We start from the raw sequence: 22,656 nt of genomic DNA, 5'->3' as shown, positions 1-22,656 counted from the left end.
CCGGGTTCAATTCCTAGCACCCACATGGTGGCTACGAACCATCCTTAACTCCAGTTCCAGGGGAATCCGAAGCCCTCTTGTGACCTCTGCAGAACTGCATGACACGGGTGCATTCATATACATACAGGCAATAGACTCATACACATAAAATAAAAATAATAAAATTTTTTTAAAAAGACAAAAAACAAAACAAAACAAAAAACCCTCTATAATGGCTCTTTATATCAGTTTTTTATCTTTAGAAGTAACTTCAAAAGCAATTAGTAACACCAATTACTAGGGGAAAAGGCTACTGGAAATTATCCAAAACAAAGAGTTGTATGCCTCAGTAAACCCTCAGGAAACAAACATTAATGCAGGAGTGCCATCTAATCTAACAAAATGAAAGTCTTCCTATCCTTAAATAATCAGGAGATTCCATTATGTAATGCTTTTAAAGTTTTTTCAAAAAACTGTTTTAAGGGCAGGCTCAACTCTTTATTCTAAGTCAATATAATTCCAACATTAAATACAGTAAGTAATTCATACTTATTTATATTAAGCTGTGAGAAGTTCTTTCAAAGCAAAGCCTTCTCCACAACCCAAAGGAGCTACCTACCAGACATTAAGTAACCGGTCGTGTACAGCTCCAGATAAGAAATAGAGACCTGTAACTCCATCAAAGGGCTGGCTCTCATTAGGAGGTCTGACAGTAGTGAACATAAGTGATGAAACTGGTGTCGCATGTCCTGTGAAGTGCTAGAGGAAGTTAAATCTGATTTAGGAGAGGGTGGATTCAAAGCAGTACAAAAATGTAAGTCTTATGAATCATAAATAAGCTACATCATACATACCTCAGATAGAGCTTCACAACACAACAACAGTTAAATTTAATTCTAAGCACAAACTTACTATTGCTATAATCCTTTTACTTCTTTAAAAAAACATCTAATTGATGTCAAGCGTGGTAGTGCACACCTTTAGTCCCAGCACTTGGGAGGCAGAGGCAGACAGATCTCTGTGAGTTCAAGGCCAGCCTGGTCTACATAGCGAGTTCCAGGCCTGCTGTGGCTACAGGGAGACCCTGTCTCAAAGAGACCAGAAAAAAAAAAAAAGTAGAACCCTAACCCACCACCATTTTTCCCACTTTAAGACTCACTCACTTTGATCTTTTCCCCCCTATTTTTGTTTGCCTGCTTATTTTTCTCAGACAGTGTCTTCTTATATAAGCCAAGCTATTCTAGAACTATGATAGCACAGGCTGGCCTCAACATCAAAATTCTCCTGCCTCAGTCTCCCAAGTGCTAGGATTACAGGCATGTACCACCATGTGGGACTCAATCCATTTTTAAGGGGTGTGCAGGTGCTCAGACACAGCCAAGGAATTGGAGGTCTTCATTTACTCTCAGTGAGTAGAAACCACAATTTTAAGGCATCATCACAGCACCAAAAGTTCAGTAACCCCTGAATGCAATGGGTTTTAACTCCTAACCGTAAATCTCCTCAGTGAAATACTAATAGATGAAAGGCTGATTACCAGTTAGAAAATTACTATAATCATTGTCTAACAGATTTTTTCAAATTATACTTACTAGTTTTAATCATTTTTCAAATGTATGTGAACATATCTAAACTTATAATGCCAATAAATAAATCAGATTTGAAAGGTAATTTTGTTCTACTAATTTTATTATTTAAACAGATTACCTGGCAACTTTTTTCTTAAAAGAAAAGGTCTCATGTAGCTCAGGTTGACATTGCTATATAGCCAAGGATAGCCTTAAACTTGTGACCTTCCTGACTTTGCCTTCCATGTGCTAAGACTGCAGGCTCATATCACCATGTTCTACTTAGGCAGTTTAGGAATCAAGCCCAGGGATTCATGTATGCTAGGCAAGTATTCTCCCAACTGATCTACATTCCCAGTCCCATTAATTCTTTATATTCAATCAGCAAATAAAAGGATTTCTTCTGGTTTTTTGTTTCTTTGTGTTTTAAGACCAGGTCTTATTTTGTTATCCAGCTAGCCTTCAACACCTGCCTCTTGCTTCCACCTCCCAGGTAATGGGACTATCACACTCAAGTGTGATCAAGATTAGGTAAGTATCTGTATGGTTTGGTTTTTTTTCTTTCTTTCTTTTTTGATGGTGCAGGAATTGAATGAAAAGCCTTATGTACCTAAGCAAAGCACTTAACTAAATGAATTTGAAATCCATATTCATATTCTTAAAAACAATATTTATGACTCAAACAACTTCCTATTTTCTCTATGTAACTGTTATTCTTAGAAACAATGTGATTTACTCACTCTGTAGACTTCTTTGGTCTCCAAAACCCATAGCTTGATTGTTCGACCAGCTGAAAGTAACATCTTTCCATCGGGGCTGATACACAGGGAACTGACGCTGCTATTGTCTCCTTTCCACTTGCTGAATTGTGGAGAGAACCAAAAGATCTCAATAAACAGGGAAAACTTTATTCAGAGCAGAAAATAACAAAAAGTCAGACATAAAAAAATACAACCTAAGAAGCTGGAGACGGCTCAGCAGTTAAGAGGACCAGCTGCTCTTGCAGAGGACCCAGGTTCAATTCCCAGCACCCACATGGCAGCTAACAACTGTCCATAACTCTAGTTCCAGATGATTCGATGCCCTCTTCTGACCGCTGTGGGCATTGCATGACACAGGTGCACTTACATACATGCAGGCACTATACTCATACACAAAAAATAAAAATAATAAATATTTTTAAAATAAAATAGGAGGTTAGAGAGATGCATCAGCAGCTAAGAGCACTGGCTGCTCTTGCAAAGGACTCAGGTTTGGTTCCCCATACCCACATGGTGGCTATCAACCACCCAAACTCCAGCTCCAGGGAATTCAAAATCCTCTTCCAACCTCTACAGGCATTGCACAACATAGGGCTGCACATGTAGGCAATACACTTACACATAAAATAAAAATAATTAAAAAAAAATTTTTAAATAAAATAAAAATAAACACAATCGAAGGTTTAATTCCCTAAAATCTGACATTATAATAATCCCAGACATACCACTAAGGTAAAGCCAGGTCTCTGACAGAGCCCTCTCATAATAATCTATCTCCCTCTGGCAGGCCCAGGATAAAAAAAATCTCACAAAATATCAGGAAACAGGTAGATAAAAGCTTAAGAATATGATATAGGAAGCTGTGCATCTGGTGATCCATGAGGTAGATGTTGTTAATGACCATACTGGCTAGATTTCCACATGATGTTCCTGCCTTCTCTGGCAGGCTAGCCTTTAATTCCCTTGGCAACACAAATGGTTTCTCTACTTCCCCAAAAGGTTATTTCTATCCTGAATCTGTATGGATCAATTCTTAGAAACACAAGTTTTTGCACATGGTAATGTTGTTATAGGCCAATTAAGGAACTGGGCTGCTCATGTTATCAAAAATATACATTATAGACAAAGGAGCAATACTTAGAATACATTAACACAAAATGAAACAAAGAATATAAAAAGGCAATTCATAAGAAATACAAATTGTTGCACTGGGCGTGGTGGCACATGCCTTTAGTCCCAGCACTGGAGAGGCAGAGGCAGCCAGGTATCTGTTGAGTTCAAGGCCAGCCTGGTCTACATAGTAAATTCCAGGACAGCTGGGGCTACAAAAAGACCAAAAAAAAAAAGAAAGAAATGCAATTGTTGATGAATACAAAACCCTCAAATTCACTAGTAACCAAAGAAAAGTATATACTTAAAATTTGAAAGAACCTTTCCCTTACCCTTCCTTACTGGCTTCTAAATTTTTTCCAAATTCTTACTAATTTCCATCTCTTCAAGGCTCATACAAATTCATTATGGATTTACTAAGTTGATATATATTAAAAACACATGGCTGAGGCTGAGGAGATGGCTCAGTACCAGGTAAACTGATTGCTCAGTAAGTATGAAGATCTGAGTTCAAAACCCAGCACCCACTTAAAAAAAAAAAAGCCCAGCGCTGGGAGGCAGACAAGAGGACCCCTGGGATTACTGATTAACCAATCTGCACCCCCCCCAAAAAAAACAGTAAGATGAAGGGTCACTGAAGAAGATACTCAGCATCAGCCTCTGGTCTCCACATGCATGTACAAACATACACACATTAGCCTCTGGTCTCCATGTGCACATACATATACATGTACATACACATACAAGCATGTACACAGACACACACAATGTGCTTCCCATACTGCCTTAAGTAATCTAAGCTTCCTGAGGGGCTGGAGAGATGATGGCTCAGCAGTTAAGAACACTGACTGTTCTTGCAGAAGACCAAGGCTCAAATCCCAGCACCCACATGGCAGGTAACAACTTTCCGTAACTCCAGTTCCAGGGGATCTGAGAGACTTTTTTTTTCCTCCGCAGGCATTGCACAACACGGGTGTGCGTAATTACCTACATGCAGGCAATACACACATAGATGTAAAATAAAAATAACAAAGTATTTTTTTTAAAAAGAACCTTCCTGAATCCTTCCCCACTCAGCACTGAAAACACCAGGGGAGGCGAATAGCAATGTTCCCTCCCTGGCCCACCCCACCTAAAGAAATCCGTAACTGTAATTCTCCTGAGAAATTTTCAGTTAGATTCCCAAGGCTCAGCCTACTAAACCTACTGCAAAAGATCTCTCCACACAAGTACTATACACAGAAAGCATTAGCGTAGACTTCTCCTTGAGGAATAGGACAGCTTCCGGAATCTACATAAACCAACATCTTAAAGCTTTCTGATTGCTCTTACAATGAATCCCAACATACACCCCTTGGATTTCCAGTCAGCTTTTAAATATTACATTTTCAAATACCAACAGGAAGTCAAGGATCTTCAGTAATTTGAAGAATGCCTTACAACATGTAAATAGGGACTGAATCCAACAAATCAAAACATGCCACACCCCAAGCAGTAATATAACAGCAAAAGAAAAATGCTGATGCTATGTTATCTTTAAAGTCATAAAGACATGCAACAATGATAACAAAAAAAATATAAAATGGAAAAATAAGTTGAAAAAGCCAGAAAATTTTAAAGATTAGTCTGGAAAGGTTAAGAGCAAGATGTTCCCACAAAAAGCCAATGTAGCCAGGTGTGGTGGCATACCCTTTAATCCCAGCACTCGAAGGCAGAGGCAGGCAGATCCCTGTGAGTTCAAGGCTAGCCTGGACTACATAGTGAGTTTCAGGACAGCTGGGGCTACAGGGAGACCCTGTCTCAAAAAGACCAAAACAAACAAACAAAAAAATCCCAATGTATTTATTTAAGCAGCACAAGCATGGTGGTGCACCCCTATAATTAGAAAACCCTGGAGAAAGAAGCGTGAGGTTCAGGGTCAGCATGGGCTACAGGAGACTATCTCAAAAACATGGCTTATGAGATACATCAGCAGGTAAAGGCACTTGCTGCCAAGTCTAACAATGTTAAGTTCAACCCCAGAACCCACACAATAGAAGGCAAGAAGAGAACCAATTCCCAGAGTTGTCCTCTGGCTTCCATATGCATGCCTTAAGTGTACACACACATACACACACAATAAATAAATGCAATTTAAATTTTTTTTTAATTAAAGATAAAATAAGACCACATGCTACTCTTGCAGAGGACCAGAGTTTGGCTCCCAGCACCCACACAGAATGGCTTGCAACCACTTTGTAACTCCAGCTCCAGGGACTCTGACACCATTTTCTGGCCTCCAAAGGCACCTGTACGCCTACACACACACACACACAATTACTAATAAATCTTAAATTAAAAAAAAATCTTGAGGGAAAATTATTTCCAACTTAAAGCTCTTAATTCACAAATTATCAATCAACAATAAGAGTAGATTTAAACCGGGCGTGGTGGCGCACACCTTTAATCCCAGCACTCAGGAGACAGAGGCAGGGGGATCTCTGTGAGTTCAAGGCCAGCCTGGTCTACATAGCGAGTTCCAGGACAGCTGGGGCTACAGGGAGACCCTCAAAAAGACCAAAAAAAAAAAAAAAAAGAGAGTAGATTTAAAGACAGTGATTAACAAGCAAAATCTGTTTAACATACAAATGTACCTTTTTCTCAGGAAGCTATAAATTAACATGACCACCAAAAAGGAGGGGGAAATGGGATTAGGGAAAACATGCTCCCTAACAAGAGGACTTTTCCTGCAGGCTGATGAAAGAAATCCAGGTTGATAGCTGTTCAATAGGCTGAGGAAGTCAGAGATCTCTAAGAAATACACATAACTCACTAATGGATGTGTCTAAGAATAACTAAGACCATTTACACCACCGTAAGAAAATATACTGTTAGGCTGAGTGTGGTGGGGCATGTGTTTAGCCCCAGCACTTGGAAAAAGAACCTAGACTGGCACAAGCTTCAGCTATAACAGTAAGTAGTCATATTAAAAACAACAAAAACTGCTGAATCAAATCGTGACAAACCAAATAATGGGAGAATGGGGCTCAGGAAGGATAACAGAGTTAAATCATATTTTCCACAGTAGAAAATTAGTACATAGTATCTAAAATGGGACGAAGAAATCAATTAACAGTGGTGTAAGGCTACTGAGAATGAAGCTGGAGACTCAATTATGGAGCCAGCATAGTTTAGTGGCAAAGAGGACAGGCCTTTCTTTAACCTATTTCTCAACTGTAAACAGGGCCAGAGCCAGCCTCATGATTAATCCTTATGATTAAATACAAAGGCATAGCCAGGCGTGGTGGTGCACGCCTTTAATTCCAGCACTTGGGAAGCAGAGGCAGGTGAGTTCAAGGCCCACCTAGTATACAGTATATCTAGTTCTAGGCCAGCTGGGGCTACAGGGAGACCCTGTCTCAAAAAGACCAAAAAATAAATAAAAATTAAAAAATAAAATGGCATGTCTAGAGTGCTGAAGAGCCCTGAGAACATTCCTAGTTTTAGATGAAGGACTGTGAATTCTCAACCAGAACATATGTATACCTGCCCCACCCCAGAACACTGGATCAGACTCCAAAAGTTTTTCTGGCCAGTCACCAGCAGGCTGCCAGTGAGTGTAACGCAAACACTGGTCAGCCACAGCTGCTTCTCTCACCTCCAGCCCCAAATACTCCCACAGATGCTGAGCCTTCCTCACTACCCTGGTCTCCTGGGTTTTGTCTTCCACATGACTTCAAATTCAATTTGTCTACAAGCTCCCAAACCACTTCACCTTCTGACCATACGTTTACCTCTACCATCCATTATCCTCTAGTATGTAATCGTCGAAACCAATTGACTCATTTCCAAGTTAATCTTTCACTTTTTCTCCCAGTCTTTGCTCTGGCCATATCACTACATTCCTTCACCCGTTCTTGAAAGGGCTTTCCTACAAGCCTCTAACCTAGAAAGTTCCAACTCAAACCATTTTACTTCCACAAGTCCTTCCCAGCTCTACTACTGATCTGACAAGTAACCACATTCCACTTTATTGTAACTTTTTAATTTTTTTTATTTTTTATGTGTATGAGTGTATTGCCTGCATGTAGGTAAGTGCACCCGTGTCGTGCAATGCCCACGGAGGCCAGAAGAGGCTGTCAGATCCCCTAGAACTGGAGTTACGGACAGTTGTTAGCTACCATGTGGGTGCTGGGATTCAAACCCAGGTCTTCTGCAAGAACAATCAATGTTCTTAACTGCTGAGCCATCTCTCCAGCCCCTTATGATATCTCTTGTACCTCTGTTTTACTCTGTACAATTTAGCTTTTCTCCCCCTTCCACTCCATTCCCAACAGTGTCCATTTAGCTTTCATGTACTAACATTGGGAATATCTGATCTGACTGTACTACCAGAGAACCATCTACCTCATTAGTGTATGCATTCCCTACCATGCCCCACAGGATCTATCAAATTCAATGTGTTTCCAAACAAGCACTGCTAGTACTCACCACTTCACTTTGCATGTCTGTGTACTCCACTCCACAATATGCTTATCATCTGAACAACTATATATGCAACCATTGTCTTGATGCCACTGTATGCAATTGACTCTGTTTTCATGTCCACCACTCTGCAGATTTTAAAAAATGAAAAAAATATTATTTTATATAATATGAATCCAGAAATCATTACCAAACACTTAGCCCCAAACCTTAGTCCTTAACCTAACTAAAGCCTTAACCTTATCTTTTGGGGGCTGGAGAGATGGCTTAATGACAGCACATGGTCCTCTTGTACAGGATCAGAGTTCAATCCCCAGAACCCACATAAAACAGATCACAACCGCCTGTAACTCCAGGCTTTAAGGGATCTGACACCCTCTTCTGAACTCCATGGGCACCTGCACTCCTGTGAACATAATTAAAAGCAAAGTAAGCCAGGTATGGTGGCGTACGCCCTTAATCCCAGCACTCAGGAGGCAGAGGCAAGTGGATCTCTGTGAGTTCAAGGCCAGCCTGGTCTACATGAGTTCCAGACCAGCTTGGGCTACAGGAAGACCCTGTCTCATAAAAAAAAAAAGCAAAATAATCTTTTAAAAAATGTTAGTTTTCCATTTTCCTCTATAGGAAAAACCTACTTCCACAACCTCCAAAAATACTAGGCCTAAATGTCATTTGCTGTGGACAGAAATCCCAGCACAAGCTATCAGAAGTACTAAAAAAGAACTAGTGACCTCAAGCCAGAGTCTAAAAATTAACTTCCTTTGTGAGACAGGGGCTCACTACCTACATAGCTCTGGCTGGCCTAAAACTTGCAGTGATCTTCATCTCTCTGTCTCCCAAATTACTGCGATTTACAGGCATGCACAGACCTGCCCAGCCAGAAGCAATCCTCCTGTCTCTATCGTCTCAGTGCTAGGATTATAAGCACATACCTCACTCCAGAAAATACTCCAAAAATATCCCCAGAAATCTGTCAGACATGATGGTGCATGTCCATAATCACAGAATTGGACAGGCTGAGGCAGGAGGACTGTGAGTTTGAGGCCAGCCTGGGCTACATAGCAATATGCTCTCTCAAAAAATAATAATAAAAAGTGGGGCTGGAGATGGCTTTAATCTCAGCACTCCAGAGAGAAGAGGAAGAGAGATCTCTTAGAGTCTAAAGCGTTCCAGATGAGCCACAACAACATAAAGGCACCAGGTCTCAAAAAAGGAAATCAGTACTTCTTGAGGTATTACTAAATGTGTTCATGTCTCACAGACCACTCAACTGTGTGTGATTTTGTTTTCCAACTACAGTGGTATAAGAACCCACAGAAGAACTCCCTCCACTTAGAAAGGAATAAAGGGACAGCACCTTTTTATACAAGAATACGTCACATTTTTATACTATATGTTACTTTTATAATCTTTACTGCAGACTGTAGTGTGTGCCTATATTCAAGTTGGGTGGGTACGTGTGCACATGAGACTGTTGGCCACAACTTGAAGTGTTGTTCCTCAAAAGCTCCATCACTCTTCTTTCTTTTAAGTTGAGACCAAGTCTCTCACTGGCCTGAGCTCATCAAGTAGGTGAGGCTGGTTGGTCAGCAATCCTCAGAGATCTACCTGTTTCTGCCTTTTCTAATGCTGGGATTACAAATACCACCACATCTGACCTTTTTTTAAAATTTCTGGTTTTTTGAGACAGGGTGTCCCTGTAGCCACAGGAGGCCTAGAACCCCCTATGTAGACCAAGATGGCCTCAGTCTCAGAGATCTGCCTGTCTCTGCCTGCTGGGGCTAAAGGAATGTGCCACCATGCCCACACCTGCTTTGTACTCTCACCCATAAGAGGGACAGTGTTACTCACTATGGTTCTTAAAAAACATCACTTATTTTAATGTAGTGGGATGGGAAACTGCCCCTATACAGTGCAATCTCAGTATCTTCTTCAAAAATATTTTATTTCAGCCGGGTGTAGTGCAACACACTTTTAATCCCAGCACTAAGGAGGCAGAGGCAGTCAGATCTCTGTGAGTTCGAGGCCACCCTGGTCTACATAGTGAGTTCCAGGTCAGCTGGGGCTATAGACAGACCCTGTCTCAAAAAGAAAATAAAAAATTTTTTCATTTATTATTTTTATGTGTATGAGTGTATTGACTGCATGTATCTCAATGTACCTGTGTTGTACAATGCCCTCAGAGTTCAGAAGATGGTGTTGGACCCTCTGGAACTGGAGTTAGGATGGTTGTTAGCCCCCATGTGGGTTCTGGGAACAGAACCCAGGTCCTCTGCAAGAGCAGTAGGTACTCTTAACCACTGTGCCATCTCTCCAGCCCCAATCTCAGTATCTTCAAGCATTTTTAAATAATCTCTAACAATCAGTTTCTGAAACATCTTTTGTATTAAAATATATGTAAATATTGGGGGCTGGAGAGATGGCTCAGTGGTTAAGAACACTGGTAGTTCTTGCAGAAGACCCGGGTTCAAATCCCAGCACCAATATGGCAGCTAACAACTGTCCATAACTCCAGTTCCAGGGGATCCGACAGCTTCTTCTGTCCTTCGCAGGCACTGCATGACACAGGTGCATTTACATACAGGCATTACACACACACACAAAATAAAATAAATAATATAAATTAAATATATATGTGAATATACTTACTATTAATTTACTGTGTAATTCTCCTTTTACTGTACTATATAATAAAATGCTACCAACTGCTGTACCAAGGGCCAACAAGTCGACCTGGTCACACGTTCCTACAGCCTCTGATTTCCTTTTTTTCCTTTGATGACTTTCCTGGAAAAAAATAAAAAATAACATTTTTAATTTAGTATTTCAAACACATGCACGCAAACATATCAAACATCATTAATAAATACCAGTGCCCATCAGCCCACAAAGACACTTTAAAAATTCTGTCCCTGGGCTAGAGAGATGGCTCAGCGGTTAGGAACACTGGTTGTTCTTGCAGAAGACCTGGGCTCAAATCCCAGCACCCACATGGCAGCTAACAACTGTCCATAACCCCAGTTCCAAGGGATCCAACAGCCCAGTCTGTCCTCCACAGGCATTGCATGACACAGGTGTACTTATCTACATGCAAGCAATACACTCATACACATGAAATAAAAATAATAAAATATTTTTTAAACAGTGAAGAAAGCTACTACATTGCCAGTACATAAAGAATACAAGAGCAAACCAGGCATGGTGCCGCACGCCTTTAATCCCAGCACTTGGGAGGCAGAGGCATATGGATCTCTGAGTTCAAGGCTAGCCTGGTCTACAGAGTGAGATCCAGGACAGCTGGGGCTACAGGGAGACCCTGTCTCAAAAAGACCAAAACAACAACAAAAAAACAAAACAAAAAAAAAGAACTGCAGAAGCAGTAATAGCATGCCTGGAATCCCAGCACTTGGCAAGTTTTTTTTTTTTTTCCCCCTCCTAGGAACCACCAAAGTCATCCTTAGCTACACATGCATTCTAAACTAGCCTGGGCTACATGAGCCCTTGTCCAAAAAAAAAAAAAAATCACTGTAGGTTTCTAAAGCTCTTTTTCTCCTTCCTACTTGTTCTTTTAGTTGTCTTAAAGGGATGCTATATTAAGGGAATCTGATTGTAGGACAAACGATCAGATTTTTGTTTTGGTAAAACAAAAAGCAAGAGATTTAACAGGGGCTGGAGAGATGGCTCAGCAGTTAAGAACACTGACTGCTCTTGCAGAGGACCGGGGTTCGATTCCCAGCACCCACATGGCGGCTATGATCATCCTTAACTCCAGTTCCAGGGGAATCCAAAGCCCTCTTCTGGCCTCCGGGGCATTGCACGACATGGGTGCACTCACATACATTCAGGCAATACACTCATACACGTAAAATAAAAATAATAAATAAAATATTAAAAAAATAAAATAGTCAAGGGTGCATTTGATCACTCTTAAAAAAAAAAAAGATTTAACAAAAAGTAACTTCATTAAAAAGTAACCTTCTACCAAGTCCTTAGAAATGTAACTACATTAATAAATCCAAAAGAGAAATTGTAAGAAAATCCAAAGGCAAACAGTCTGGCAGACTCAGCTAGAAACACCTCAGCCTCTGTGTTAAGACTGTGCTCAGCCCCATCTCAGATACACATTTCTAAAGTGACCTCTGAAAGATCCCAGAGGACAAATATGATTTCTACCTAAGGCTATGAACAGAAATATCTACTTCACAATAGGCCAGTGGGGGTGGATATTAATTTACTAGGGGTCTAGCACCCCGAATCTGAAAACCTGTAACATTTCAGATTTGGGGATTTTCAAATTAGGGATGCTCAAACGGTAAAGTGAATGCAAATATTCTAAAATCCAAAACCTCTCAATTTGGAAACACTCTTAGTCTCAAACACTTCAGATTACATACTCAATTCATATGTACTACCTTATCAACATCTCTTCTGTGTGGGGCAGGGAATGCTATGGTGATACACACACCTTTAGACTCCATTACATAGAAAGCTTAAGGCCAGCCTGGGTTATTTGAGACTCTGTCTAAAATAAAGAAAACAAAAATAATCTCTTTTCTGAGCTGAGCATAGGAGCTCCAAACAAGCTTTACTACAGACTGAATTTGTATTAAACACACACACACACAAAAATTAGAAATTAAGCATTAGAATCATCAAATTGCTAACTTTGCTACCTTCAGAATCTATTTCTGATAGAAACAAGAAAAGGCTGGTGGAACAAGCCTATCAGGATTTATGTGCAACTTCGAGGATCACTGGTCTAAAGCTAAATCATATTCTAATCAACTATTCAATCTCAACTAACAATTGAAGCAGGTTGGAGCAGGAGATGATGGGCTTAAGGCCTGCCTGGATATATACTGAGTGCCAGGTCAGCCTGAGCAACTGACCCTAACTCAAAAATAAGTTGGCTCAGGGTTAAGAGCACTTGCTATGGGGCTGGAGAGATGGCTCAGGTCCTCTTGCAGAGAACCCAGGTTTGATCCCCAGCACCCACATGACAGCCACGAACCATCCTTAGTGCCAGTTCCAGTGAAATCCAAAGCCCTCTTCTGACCTCCGAGGCATTGCACCACACGGGTGCACTCACATACATGCAGGCAATACACTCATACACATAAAATAAAAATAATAATTTTTTTTTTTTTTTAAAGAGAGCACTTGCTACTCTCACAGGACACAAGCACCCACATGCTGGAAGTCCAGTTCTGGGGAATCCCACCCTCTCCTGGCCTCCTCAGGCACCAGGCACGCAAGTGCTACACACATGCATGCAGGCAACATTAATACACATAAGATAAAAACGTAAAAAGAGGGCTGGGGGCATGGCTCAGTGGTAGGGTGCTTGTCTAGCATGCTCAGGGCTCAGAGTTCAATCCCCAGCAACACACACACACACACACACACACCCCTCACTAAATAAGCATGGTGACCCATACCTTTAATCTCAGCATTTGGGAGGCAAAGGCAAGTGGATCTCTGTGAGATCAAGGCCAGCCTGGTCTACACAGGTCAGTTGGGGCTACAGGAAGACCCTGTCCCAACAAAAAAAAAAAGTAAATAAATGAAACTATCCATGTTTACCCATGTCCATGTCTAGCAAGATGCGGAGACGAACTTGCCCAACATGTTAACACAGCAACCAAATCAGAAATTTACATAAGTAGTGTACAAAGTAGTGAAATCTAGTGAGGTTTTTGTAGATTTTGTGTGTGTGCCTGTGTCTCTGTGTGTGTGCATGTGTACAGGTGCCCATGGAGACCAGAAGGGGGAATCAGAGATCCCTTGGAGCTAGAATTCCAGACATTTGTGAATCACTGGACATGGGTGCTGGAAATTGAATTCTGGTGGTCTGATAGAACAGTAAGTGCTCTTAACAACTGAGCCATCTCTCCAGCCTGAAATCTTGTGTTCTAAGTACTACTACATACCAAATACTTCTGAGTCCAAGAGGTCAGCGCTGCTGATTCCTGCTCTATCTTTACACCATATTCCCTGAACTTTTACACATACACTTTTCCTCCAGAAACCTCTTGCTTCTCTGAAAATATCATACTATGTCACAGACACTATAAATCTGAACTGTCCATTTCTTCTACTAGTTACAGATGTTCCCTCTAAGGAGCTCAACATAACACCGTATGAATATTGATTACACATGTAAATGCATAAAGGTTGGCTGAGAATTTGGTTCAAATATCTGTCACTGGAAAATCTACACGAAGGCACCAGGGGTAAAGACTAAAAAAAAAAACAATGTGATTCCTTAGAGGAAAGAGAATTTCCAACAAACACTAAGGAATAAGTATCAAAACCTGTCTGATGGAAGATTATCAGGATCTGACCAAGATAATCAGAATGCTGAGGGAGTCTGAATCACATGTGTGAGTGCTAAAAGTCAATGAGTAGCACAGATGAGGTGGAGGGAGAGAGGGAGCGACTCACCAGTATATCCAGATGAGAAGACTGAATCTGGTCAGCAATTAAGCAATGACATTTTAGAGTAAGATGTCAGAATTTGAGTTCAGATGGGGCTGGAAGAAGGCTCAGCAATTAAGAATGCTGCTACTCTTGCAGAGGACCTGGGTTTGTTTCCTAGCACCCAGAGTGGTTGACAACCATCTAATTCCAGTTCTAGGGACCCAGAGGCACCAGGCATACATGTGGTCCACATACATTCATGAAGAGCACACACAACATTTTTTAAATTCTTCCTTTAAAAAAAAAAAAAAAAAAAAAAAAAAGAGTTCACTGCCAGGGGGGGGGGCACACACCTTTAATCCTAGCACTCGGGAGGCAAAGGCAGGTGGATCTCTGTGAGTTCAAGGCCAGCCTGGTCTACATAGTGAGTTCTAGGACAGCTGGGGCTATAGGGAGACCCTGTCTCAAAAAGACCAAAATAAATAAATTAAATAAATAAATAAAAGTTCATATACACATAGAGGTTCATATACACTCAAAGAAACATCTGTACCTATAAACGACATAAGTTTCAAAGAAAAACTTGTCCTTACTATGAACAATACTCTATTTTCCATTCTATTTCATTTACTGCTGTTATAACCCATTTATTTCACAATCCACTAACAGATCAAAACTGACCTCTAAACACTGAAAATTATGCTCAAGTTTTGTTTTGTTTTTGTCTGTTTGTTTGTAGACAGTCTCCCTTTTGCCCCTTGGCCTGGAAAACTTTCTGAAAGAAAGCGAGGAAGTTAACAGGATCAGTTTCTTGGTGGCTCAGTTATGTAGTTCTAACCTGTCATTAACATCTCAGCTTCAGATTACAAATATAGACCAGAGAAACGCTAAGCTATCATGGCATAAATGCAAAGGCATTATCATTCTGGAAGCAGAATGGTCTTTTTGAGCTTTTTTGGTCTTTTTGAGCTTTTTAATCATTTATGTAGAACTACTACTACCTTAACCTATTATCCAAGAAACCCAGCACAAATTTATCTTTCCCCACACTAAGAGCATAATCACACATTTTGTCCATTGACAAGCTACCAATTACTATGCAGGGTACTCTTATGAACTGACTTACAATGGGGAACTCAACACTAAATGATGAGTGCAGACAAAACATCCACTGATTCATAACTAACAGCTTATTATGTACCAGGTTTTACTATAGCAGGCATATATGATCTTATTTAGTCTTGAGGATTCAAGAAGTAGGATAGTGTTACTTTCATGCTGAAGAATAAATCAAAATGCCAGAACCTTAACAAAATGCTGGGAATATGGGTTTCATAATAACACCCTTTTTGTGCCTCATACTTTAAGACCAAAGGGTGTAAAATAAAAAGTGTTTGAATAAGAGGAGAGTATGTTAAAAAAAATTTGTCTAGGCACGCAATCCAGAGACCCCAGAGCAGAGGCTGAGCAGCTGCTCAGTCTACTATAAAAAATAAACAAATAAATAAAATAGAGGAAAGCTGCCCCTCTCAAACTTTTCAAGTAAAACTAATCCTTTACAAAGTCACACACCCAGAATGTTGGGAACTGCATAGCTCTATAATCCTCCCAACTCTCAATTCTAAGACTAAAGTGCAAGGGAAACAGGAAAGGGGTAAGGGCATTGGACAACTAGTCAACAGTACCATGACCCTAGTGGCCACTACTCAGTAGTGATTAAGGCTTTGGTTAAGACATTTCTCTTCCTTACCCTGTCAATTGAGTGCTATCAGCTTTTCTGCTTGATTTTTGGTTTTGTGGTGCTGAGGATTAAACCTAGGGCCTTTCTCTCATGCGCCAGGCAAGCACTCTTATCGCTGAGGTACATCCCAGCCCTCAACCAGTTTTAAATGCAGTAGTTTCAGGACATTTCACAGTCAAAATGACAGCACATGACTAAAAGTGAAAGCTATAAACACATGCGGGGGGAGGGGGTTGGTGGGGAATGAACCAGGGTTCTGCTAAACACCCACTCTTCAGCTCTACATACTCAGCACACGGGTTTTGATGAGCTCAATTCCACTTTTCAACGAAGCAACTCAAATTAAAGGAACCTAACGACAAAAGGTCTGAGTTGAGTGCTGGTCATGAAACTGTTATCACAGTGAATATAAAACCATGACTTTTGAAACTTGGGGATACAACATGCTTGGAAGTCAACAGGAAAGCAAAGTGAATGCCAAGTTATGGCCAATCTAATATTAACTATTTGTTGTAGATAACCAAGAATTGAGTTTTAAAGACATGAGTTCTAGCCCTAGTTCATTTGGTCAAAGCTGCTTAGTTTTACCTACCTTGAAGGACTAACTATATAAATCCAAGATACTAACAACAATAATACAAGCACTTAGGACACCAATATTTTAAGTGTCTTTTGCATCATTAAATATACTAGCTTTCATAACTACTCCATGAAGTAGTTATGGATTACCCTCATGTTATAAATGGGGAACAAAAAGCATAATTTTACTTTATAGCAAAATCTGGATTCAAACTTTACATTCTGGGTACATACACCTACCTAACCACTGCTCTGTATTTCTGTTAGTACTATACCACTTTACAGGACTGTTAAATTACGAAAACAATTTTGTATTATAAAACTTTGCAAAGGGCTGTAATTTTAATAATGACAATTACGACTTTTTCACAAGTCTAAATACTGTGGACTTAAGAGGTCCAAAAACTGAAACTGTGGAAATGTAGCTTAAAATTTGACAAAATACCTAAACGTATTCACCCAAAGTACAGCAAGTTAGATATATCCCAGCTTTCATCTCAAAAGATTTAGGTGAGGTTCTCTCTGGTAGTCAGAACTTTTACAATCATGACAGCAAGTACTTCGGGACACCTGATGATTCCAGAACACACTGAAGTGATTCCGTTTGCCTACCTACTGCCTCACTGCAGTAACCACGTGCGCGTGAACTGGAGTAGATGCAATCGAGTGACTCAACACTGAACAGCATTTACCTGACAGCGAAAAGATTCCCTAACTCGGCAGTTTCCCATCTACGGGGGAGGGGGGGGATATTACTGGGCCTTACCTCATATTCATTAAAGCAAGATATCTATACTATTTCACTTTATCTCCGTATCCTAATGCAGACTTCGGGGGGGGGGGGTGTAAATGGAGAATACTAGCAGTAACAACAGAAAAAAAAAAGGGTCAAAACGCTAGGAACGAAAAGGATCCTAGTCCAGAGTTTGGAAGAGTGAGACTCCCACAACCTAGAGGTGGAAGAGAACACGTGTTGAACCAGCATCCGGGGACAGGGGGTCCCGGAAGGAAGACAACAGACTTGCTCATCCCAACTGGCCAGAGCAAAGCAATACCCTGGATCAGGGATGCCGAAGAGTCCCAGGGTGAGGGGAGCGAAGGCTCGGTCGAAAGCCAGGACAAGGGAACACAGTTGAGCTGGGCCTGCAAGTGAGATGCCGCCCCTGGTGGCCCGGGGCCTCGGTGAACATGGCGACCCAGAAACTGTGGGGCGCAGACCGCATGGACACTGCGGGGCGCAGACCGCATGGACACCGCGGGACCCGGCCGCGCCTTCCCTGTGCCCGCTCAGGGCAGGCCGCACTCCCGCCGCCGGCGTGGGCCCAGGCGCGCCGCAGCCACGCTCCGAACCGCCCGGTCCCGGGCGCGGAGGGCCACGCGCGCCGTGGAGGCACGCGCCGCCCAGCCCCGGGGCACCGCACGCCGGCCCGAGGTCGCCCGCCCGGTCGCCGTCCCGACGCTCTACCTTGGCCTGCAGCCGCGCTGGCGCCCAGGCCAGGCAGGTGCAGGTACCGCTGAGGTGCGCGGAAGGCACGTACTCCTGGTGCAGCCGGTTGCTGGCTGTCTCCCACACCCGCAAGTGACCATCGCTGGAGGCTAGAGCGAAGTAGGCCTGGCTGACGGGGGAGAAGGCGCAGGGGATCCCCGCCGGCGCCAGGGGGTCGCAGCTACCGCCGCCACCCGCCGCCATTGCTGCTCTGGCTCCGCGGCAGCCACGTGTTCGTCCGTGCGCAGGCGCACAGGCGCAGGGCGGGACCTGGAGGGAGGAAGTGGGGCAGAGGGAGCGCTGGGAGCCTAGGGAGTGGCTGGCCGTGACGCAGGCGAACGTTGAGCGGGACTCTCCCGGTGGACGGTGGCCGGTAGCCGGCGGCCACTTCGCTAACTTGTTCTGGGAAGGAAGAGGGCCTATGGAAGTGGTTGCAGACCTCAGAGCGAGTATATGGTATGAAATGTCTGGACGAAGTGTTTAAAAGAAATAATCACAAACTCCAAGACTGTAACTACTGTTTACATCTTTCGTCTCAGGCTGCTATCATATACAGTAATACGGCAATAATTATTCAGTTACAGTACTAGCAAAGTAATAGTGGTAACGTCTCTTCCCTCGTATTTTCCTCCCTTTGGTAGCGAGTCCTGATTCCATGTTGCTACCTAAAATGAACTTTTTCTAATGCCTCCATAGTTCACCTAATCAGTCCATTCTAACTTGAGGTGCAAGGATTGGAGATAAAGAGTTTGCTGTTCAAGCATTTGCCTAGTATGGACGAAATCCTAGATTTGATACCCAAAGGGGGGAGGGAGGGCTAATATTTATTAAGTGTGATGAACAGCATTTTTTGTGGCAAGTGTCAGAAAAGAAAAGCCAGGGGTAACTCTTTGAGCTCTTCCAACAAGACAGCACTTGGTAAATAATCACTTAAGACAGTGACTTCAGGAATTGCTGATTTGAGGAAAAAAACAAAACAACAACAAAAAAAAAACAGTATCTTCAGTCTAGGAATGCTACTTGGCACTTGGATTCATTCAGTCACTTAAATTAACTGAATGCCTGTTGTATGCCAGTGGTATTCTAGATACCAGGAATACATCTATGATCATGAGAGACAAGATCCTTGCTTGCATGAACTTATATTCTAAACAGTGTAGAACCCTGAGACCCTCTTCATTCACCTGCTACCCCCCAATCCCTCCAGACCCCCACTAATTGCTCTTTTAGCTTCTGTAAAATGTTTGGCTGCTGCTTTAGACATGCCTAGACATGCCTTGGCATGCCCTGACCCCTGCCTGCTATTCCCCACCCCCCTTCCAGGAAACTATAGATTAAGCAAGCCCAGGCATGAAAACTGCCCTATAAGGTAAAAATGGAGACTCCAGGCCCCACAGGTAACCAGTCAGCACATTCCACAGCCCTGAGAATAGCACTTACCAATAAGAAACTTCCAGGGCTGCATCTTAGACATCCAATCAGTTTAAAATTATGTTGTCGCGCGGGCTACTTGAACCAACCAAAATGTATCTTCAGTATTCCCTCCCTCTTTGTCTAAAGCCTATAAAAGGCTCTACTCTCCCTTACTCTGGGCTCTCAGCACGGATCAGTTGAGTTGGTGAGGTCTGAGAGCCCAAGCTTAAGCCCGAATAGACCATAAACCTTTGCTTTTGCATTTTGGTGTGTTGGGTCCTCGGTGGTCTTTTTGGGGTCCAGTGGATGAGGTACAACATTTGGGGGCTCGTCCAGGATCCCCCCAGAGACCTCCGAGAGGAACCAACCCCAAAATGGTTGTGATCAACCGGCCAGGTAAGTTTTTGTAAAACTGTGTTTGTCCGCCTGTCTTTTCTATACTTTCCCTTTGGTCCCGGCCATCTGATCTCAGTTTTTTGTCACTGGAACGCTAGCAAGGCGACCTGGAGGATTTGGGAGATGTCCCCATCCTCGTTAGGGTGGGTGTTCCCCACCGGACACCCCACAAGGACACTAGTCCATCTGAAACCTCAGAGGATGTCGCGACCCTGTTGGGACACACGCATCCTATCCATACGGTCTTTGGCACAATTGAGCCAGGGAATCCACACAGCTGAGAGTCCAGACCATCTGAAAGCCGTGGTAGTTTATTTTGGGCCCTCTGTGCCATTCTTGTGTCTTGTGATCTTTGTTCTAATTTCTTTGTTGACAAAAGGGACGGGACTAACAAATACCCCATCTTCCCCTCTAGATCTTACACTAGTCCACTGGGGGGACGTTAAGACAATTTCCCATAACAATAGTGTAGATGTAAAGAAAAAAAATGGACAACTTTATGTTCGGTTGATTGGCCCTCTTTCAATGTTGGATGGCCCCCTGAAGGGACTTTTAACCTGAGTTTGATTTCCAGGGTAGAGGACCACGTCTTCCGCCCACGGACGGGCCACCAGGACCAGATCCCATACATCGTGACCTGGCGAGGCCTCATCGAACGACCTGATGCCCCCGCCCCTCGCCTGGGTCCAGTCCTTCCTTACCCCGATTAATCCAACTGCTCCCCCTCCACCTCTGCAGGTCCACCGTCTCAGACCAAAGGCGGAAGAGAAACCCATTCTCCAGGGAGGCACAGAGGAGAACGAAATCTTTCCCCCACCCTACTCCTCTCAGATGGGCACCCCGCCAACGGCGCCACAAGTGCAGGCCCCGCCTCCTAACCCTGAGGAGCCGCCATTGCTTCCACAGGGACCTGCACAGGCCACATGGAGCCGGAGGGGGGCGGCCCCCCAGCCTGACACCATTGTCCTCCCCCTCTGGCCGGTGGAGCCCCCAGATGGAGAGGGCAATTAGCCCTTTCATTACTGGCCCTTTGCCACCAGTGATCTTTACCATTGGTGCTCACAGAATGTGCCTTTCTCTGAAAACCCCAGGGACTTGATTAACTTATTGGAAACTGTTCTCTTCACTCACCAGCCCACCTGGGATGATTGCCACCAGCTCCTGAGTGTCCTGTTCACTACTGAGGAGCGAAACAAGATCCAGGAGGCAGCCCGGAAATTGGTTCCGGGCCCCAGCGGGACCCTACCACAGACCCAGGCATCATTAATGCCAGCTTTCCCCCTAGCCGTCCCAAGTGGGACTACAACACGGCAGAAGGTAAGGAGAGGCTTCTGGTCTACCGACAGACTCTGTTAGCAGGTCTCAAAATGGTGGCTCGAAAACAGTCTAAGGTCTATGATGTCAGACAGGGGCCCAAAGAGAGCCCAGCCTCATACTTAGAGAGGTTACAAGATGCCTTCCGGTGGTTCACTCCGTATGACCCAGAAGCGGAGGAATCAGTTCAAACTGTGATGTTTGCTTTCGTTAACCAGGCAGCCCCTGACATCAAGAGAAAGTTACAGTCTTTAGATAGGCTAGGAGAAAAGAACCTTAGGGACTTAATAGCAGTAGCAGAAAAGGTTTATAATAGAAGGGAGACAGCAGAACAAAGAGAGGAAAGAAAAGAAAAAAGACAGGAAGCAAGACTGACCAGGGTCCTGGAGAGACAACAGGCCCACCACAAGAAGGACCTCAGAGAGATATTGTTGGCAACCAACCCCCAGGAGCTCATTGGTGGGATCCAGACCATGAAATAAGGTAGGGAAAAACCAGTGTGCATACTGCAAGGGGGAAGGGCACTGGGTGAAAGACTGCCCCAAGAAGAATAACTGATCAGCTAAGGTATTACCAGCTCTAATTGGGGGTGAAGTGACTAGGGGAGATGGGGCTCAGGTCCCCTCCCTGAGCCCAGGGTAACCCTGAAAATAGAGGGGAAACCAATTGAGTTTATGGTGGATACTGGTGCCCAGAATTCAGTTTTATTGCAGCCAAGAGGGCCAGTGTCCTCCAGAACTACATGGGTACAGGGGGCAACAGGAACAAAGCCAGGTCTCCCACTCATTTCTAGTAATCCCAGAATGTCCCTACCCACTTCTGGGCAGAGATTTATTGTCAAAAATGAGGGCACAGATCCACTTCACAGCTAAAGGAACCACCCTGCTTCACAACAGGGTACCGACCCTCTTCTGGGCAGAGACTTATTGTCAAAAATGAGGGCACAAATCCACTTCACAGCTAAAGGAGCCACCCTGCTTCACGATGGGGCACTGATTCAGGTTTTAGTCACCAACGACCTGACTGAGGAATATAGACTCCATCAAGAGCCGATTCAACCTAACCCTGATATATCAGATTGGCTCCAAAAATTTCCCCGAGCCTGGGCAGAAACGGGGTATGGGTCTGGCGGGACACAGGCCTCCTGTATATGTTGAACTCAAAGCAGGGGTGGACCCTGTTAAAGTGCACCAGTATCCTATGCCCCTAGAGGCAAAACATGGAATTACTCCACATATCAGAAGATTAATGGAACTGGGGGTGCTGAGAATGACCCAGTCTGCCTGGAACACCCCACTCCTGCCTGTCAAAAAGCCACAATCCGGGGACTACAGACCGGTAAAATATTTGAGGGAGGTGAACAAGAGAGTCACTCACATTCATTCCACTGTCCCCAACCCTTATACGTTACTCAGTACCCTGCCG

The 22,656-nt window shown here is 43.3% G+C and overlaps 1 protein-coding gene and 1 non-coding gene across 2 annotated transcripts in view; both read right to left on the bottom strand.

Moving 5' to 3' along the window:
* Positions 1–18,361, bottom strand: part of Wdr43 (WD repeat domain 43) — a 54,463-nt gene extending 36,102 nt beyond the window's left edge. Inside the window, exons 1-5 of the mRNA XM_008846476.2 lie at positions 18,088–18,361; positions 10,532–10,669; positions 7,889–8,010; positions 2,288–2,408; positions 599–738 (exon numbers count right to left, since the gene is read on the bottom strand). Of these exons, the coding sequence (XP_008844698.1) occupies positions 599–738; positions 2,288–2,408; positions 7,889–8,010; positions 10,532–10,669; positions 18,088–18,312 (746 nt within the window). The 5' untranslated portion in view covers positions 18,313–18,361. The remainder of the gene's footprint in view (positions 1–598; positions 739–2,287; positions 2,409–7,888; positions 8,011–10,531; positions 10,670–18,087) is intronic.
* On the bottom strand, positions 1,343–1,426 carry LOC115072595. The gene has a single exon (XR_003851639.1). It is a non-coding gene; the product is annotated as a small nucleolar RNA SNORD53/SNORD92 (small nucleolar RNA).
* Positions 18,362–22,656: the final 4,295 nt, after the last annotated feature.

The sequence above is a fragment of the Nannospalax galili genome, unplaced genomic scaffold (genome assembly GCF_000622305.1).
Source record: "Nannospalax galili isolate Female #2095 unplaced genomic scaffold, S.galili_v1.0 scaffold683, whole genome shotgun sequence".
Taxonomy (NCBI): domain Eukaryota; kingdom Metazoa; phylum Chordata; class Mammalia; order Rodentia; family Spalacidae; genus Nannospalax; species Nannospalax galili.
Note: the sequence above shows the minus strand (reverse complement) of the source record. Positions and strands in the feature narration are given on the sequence as shown.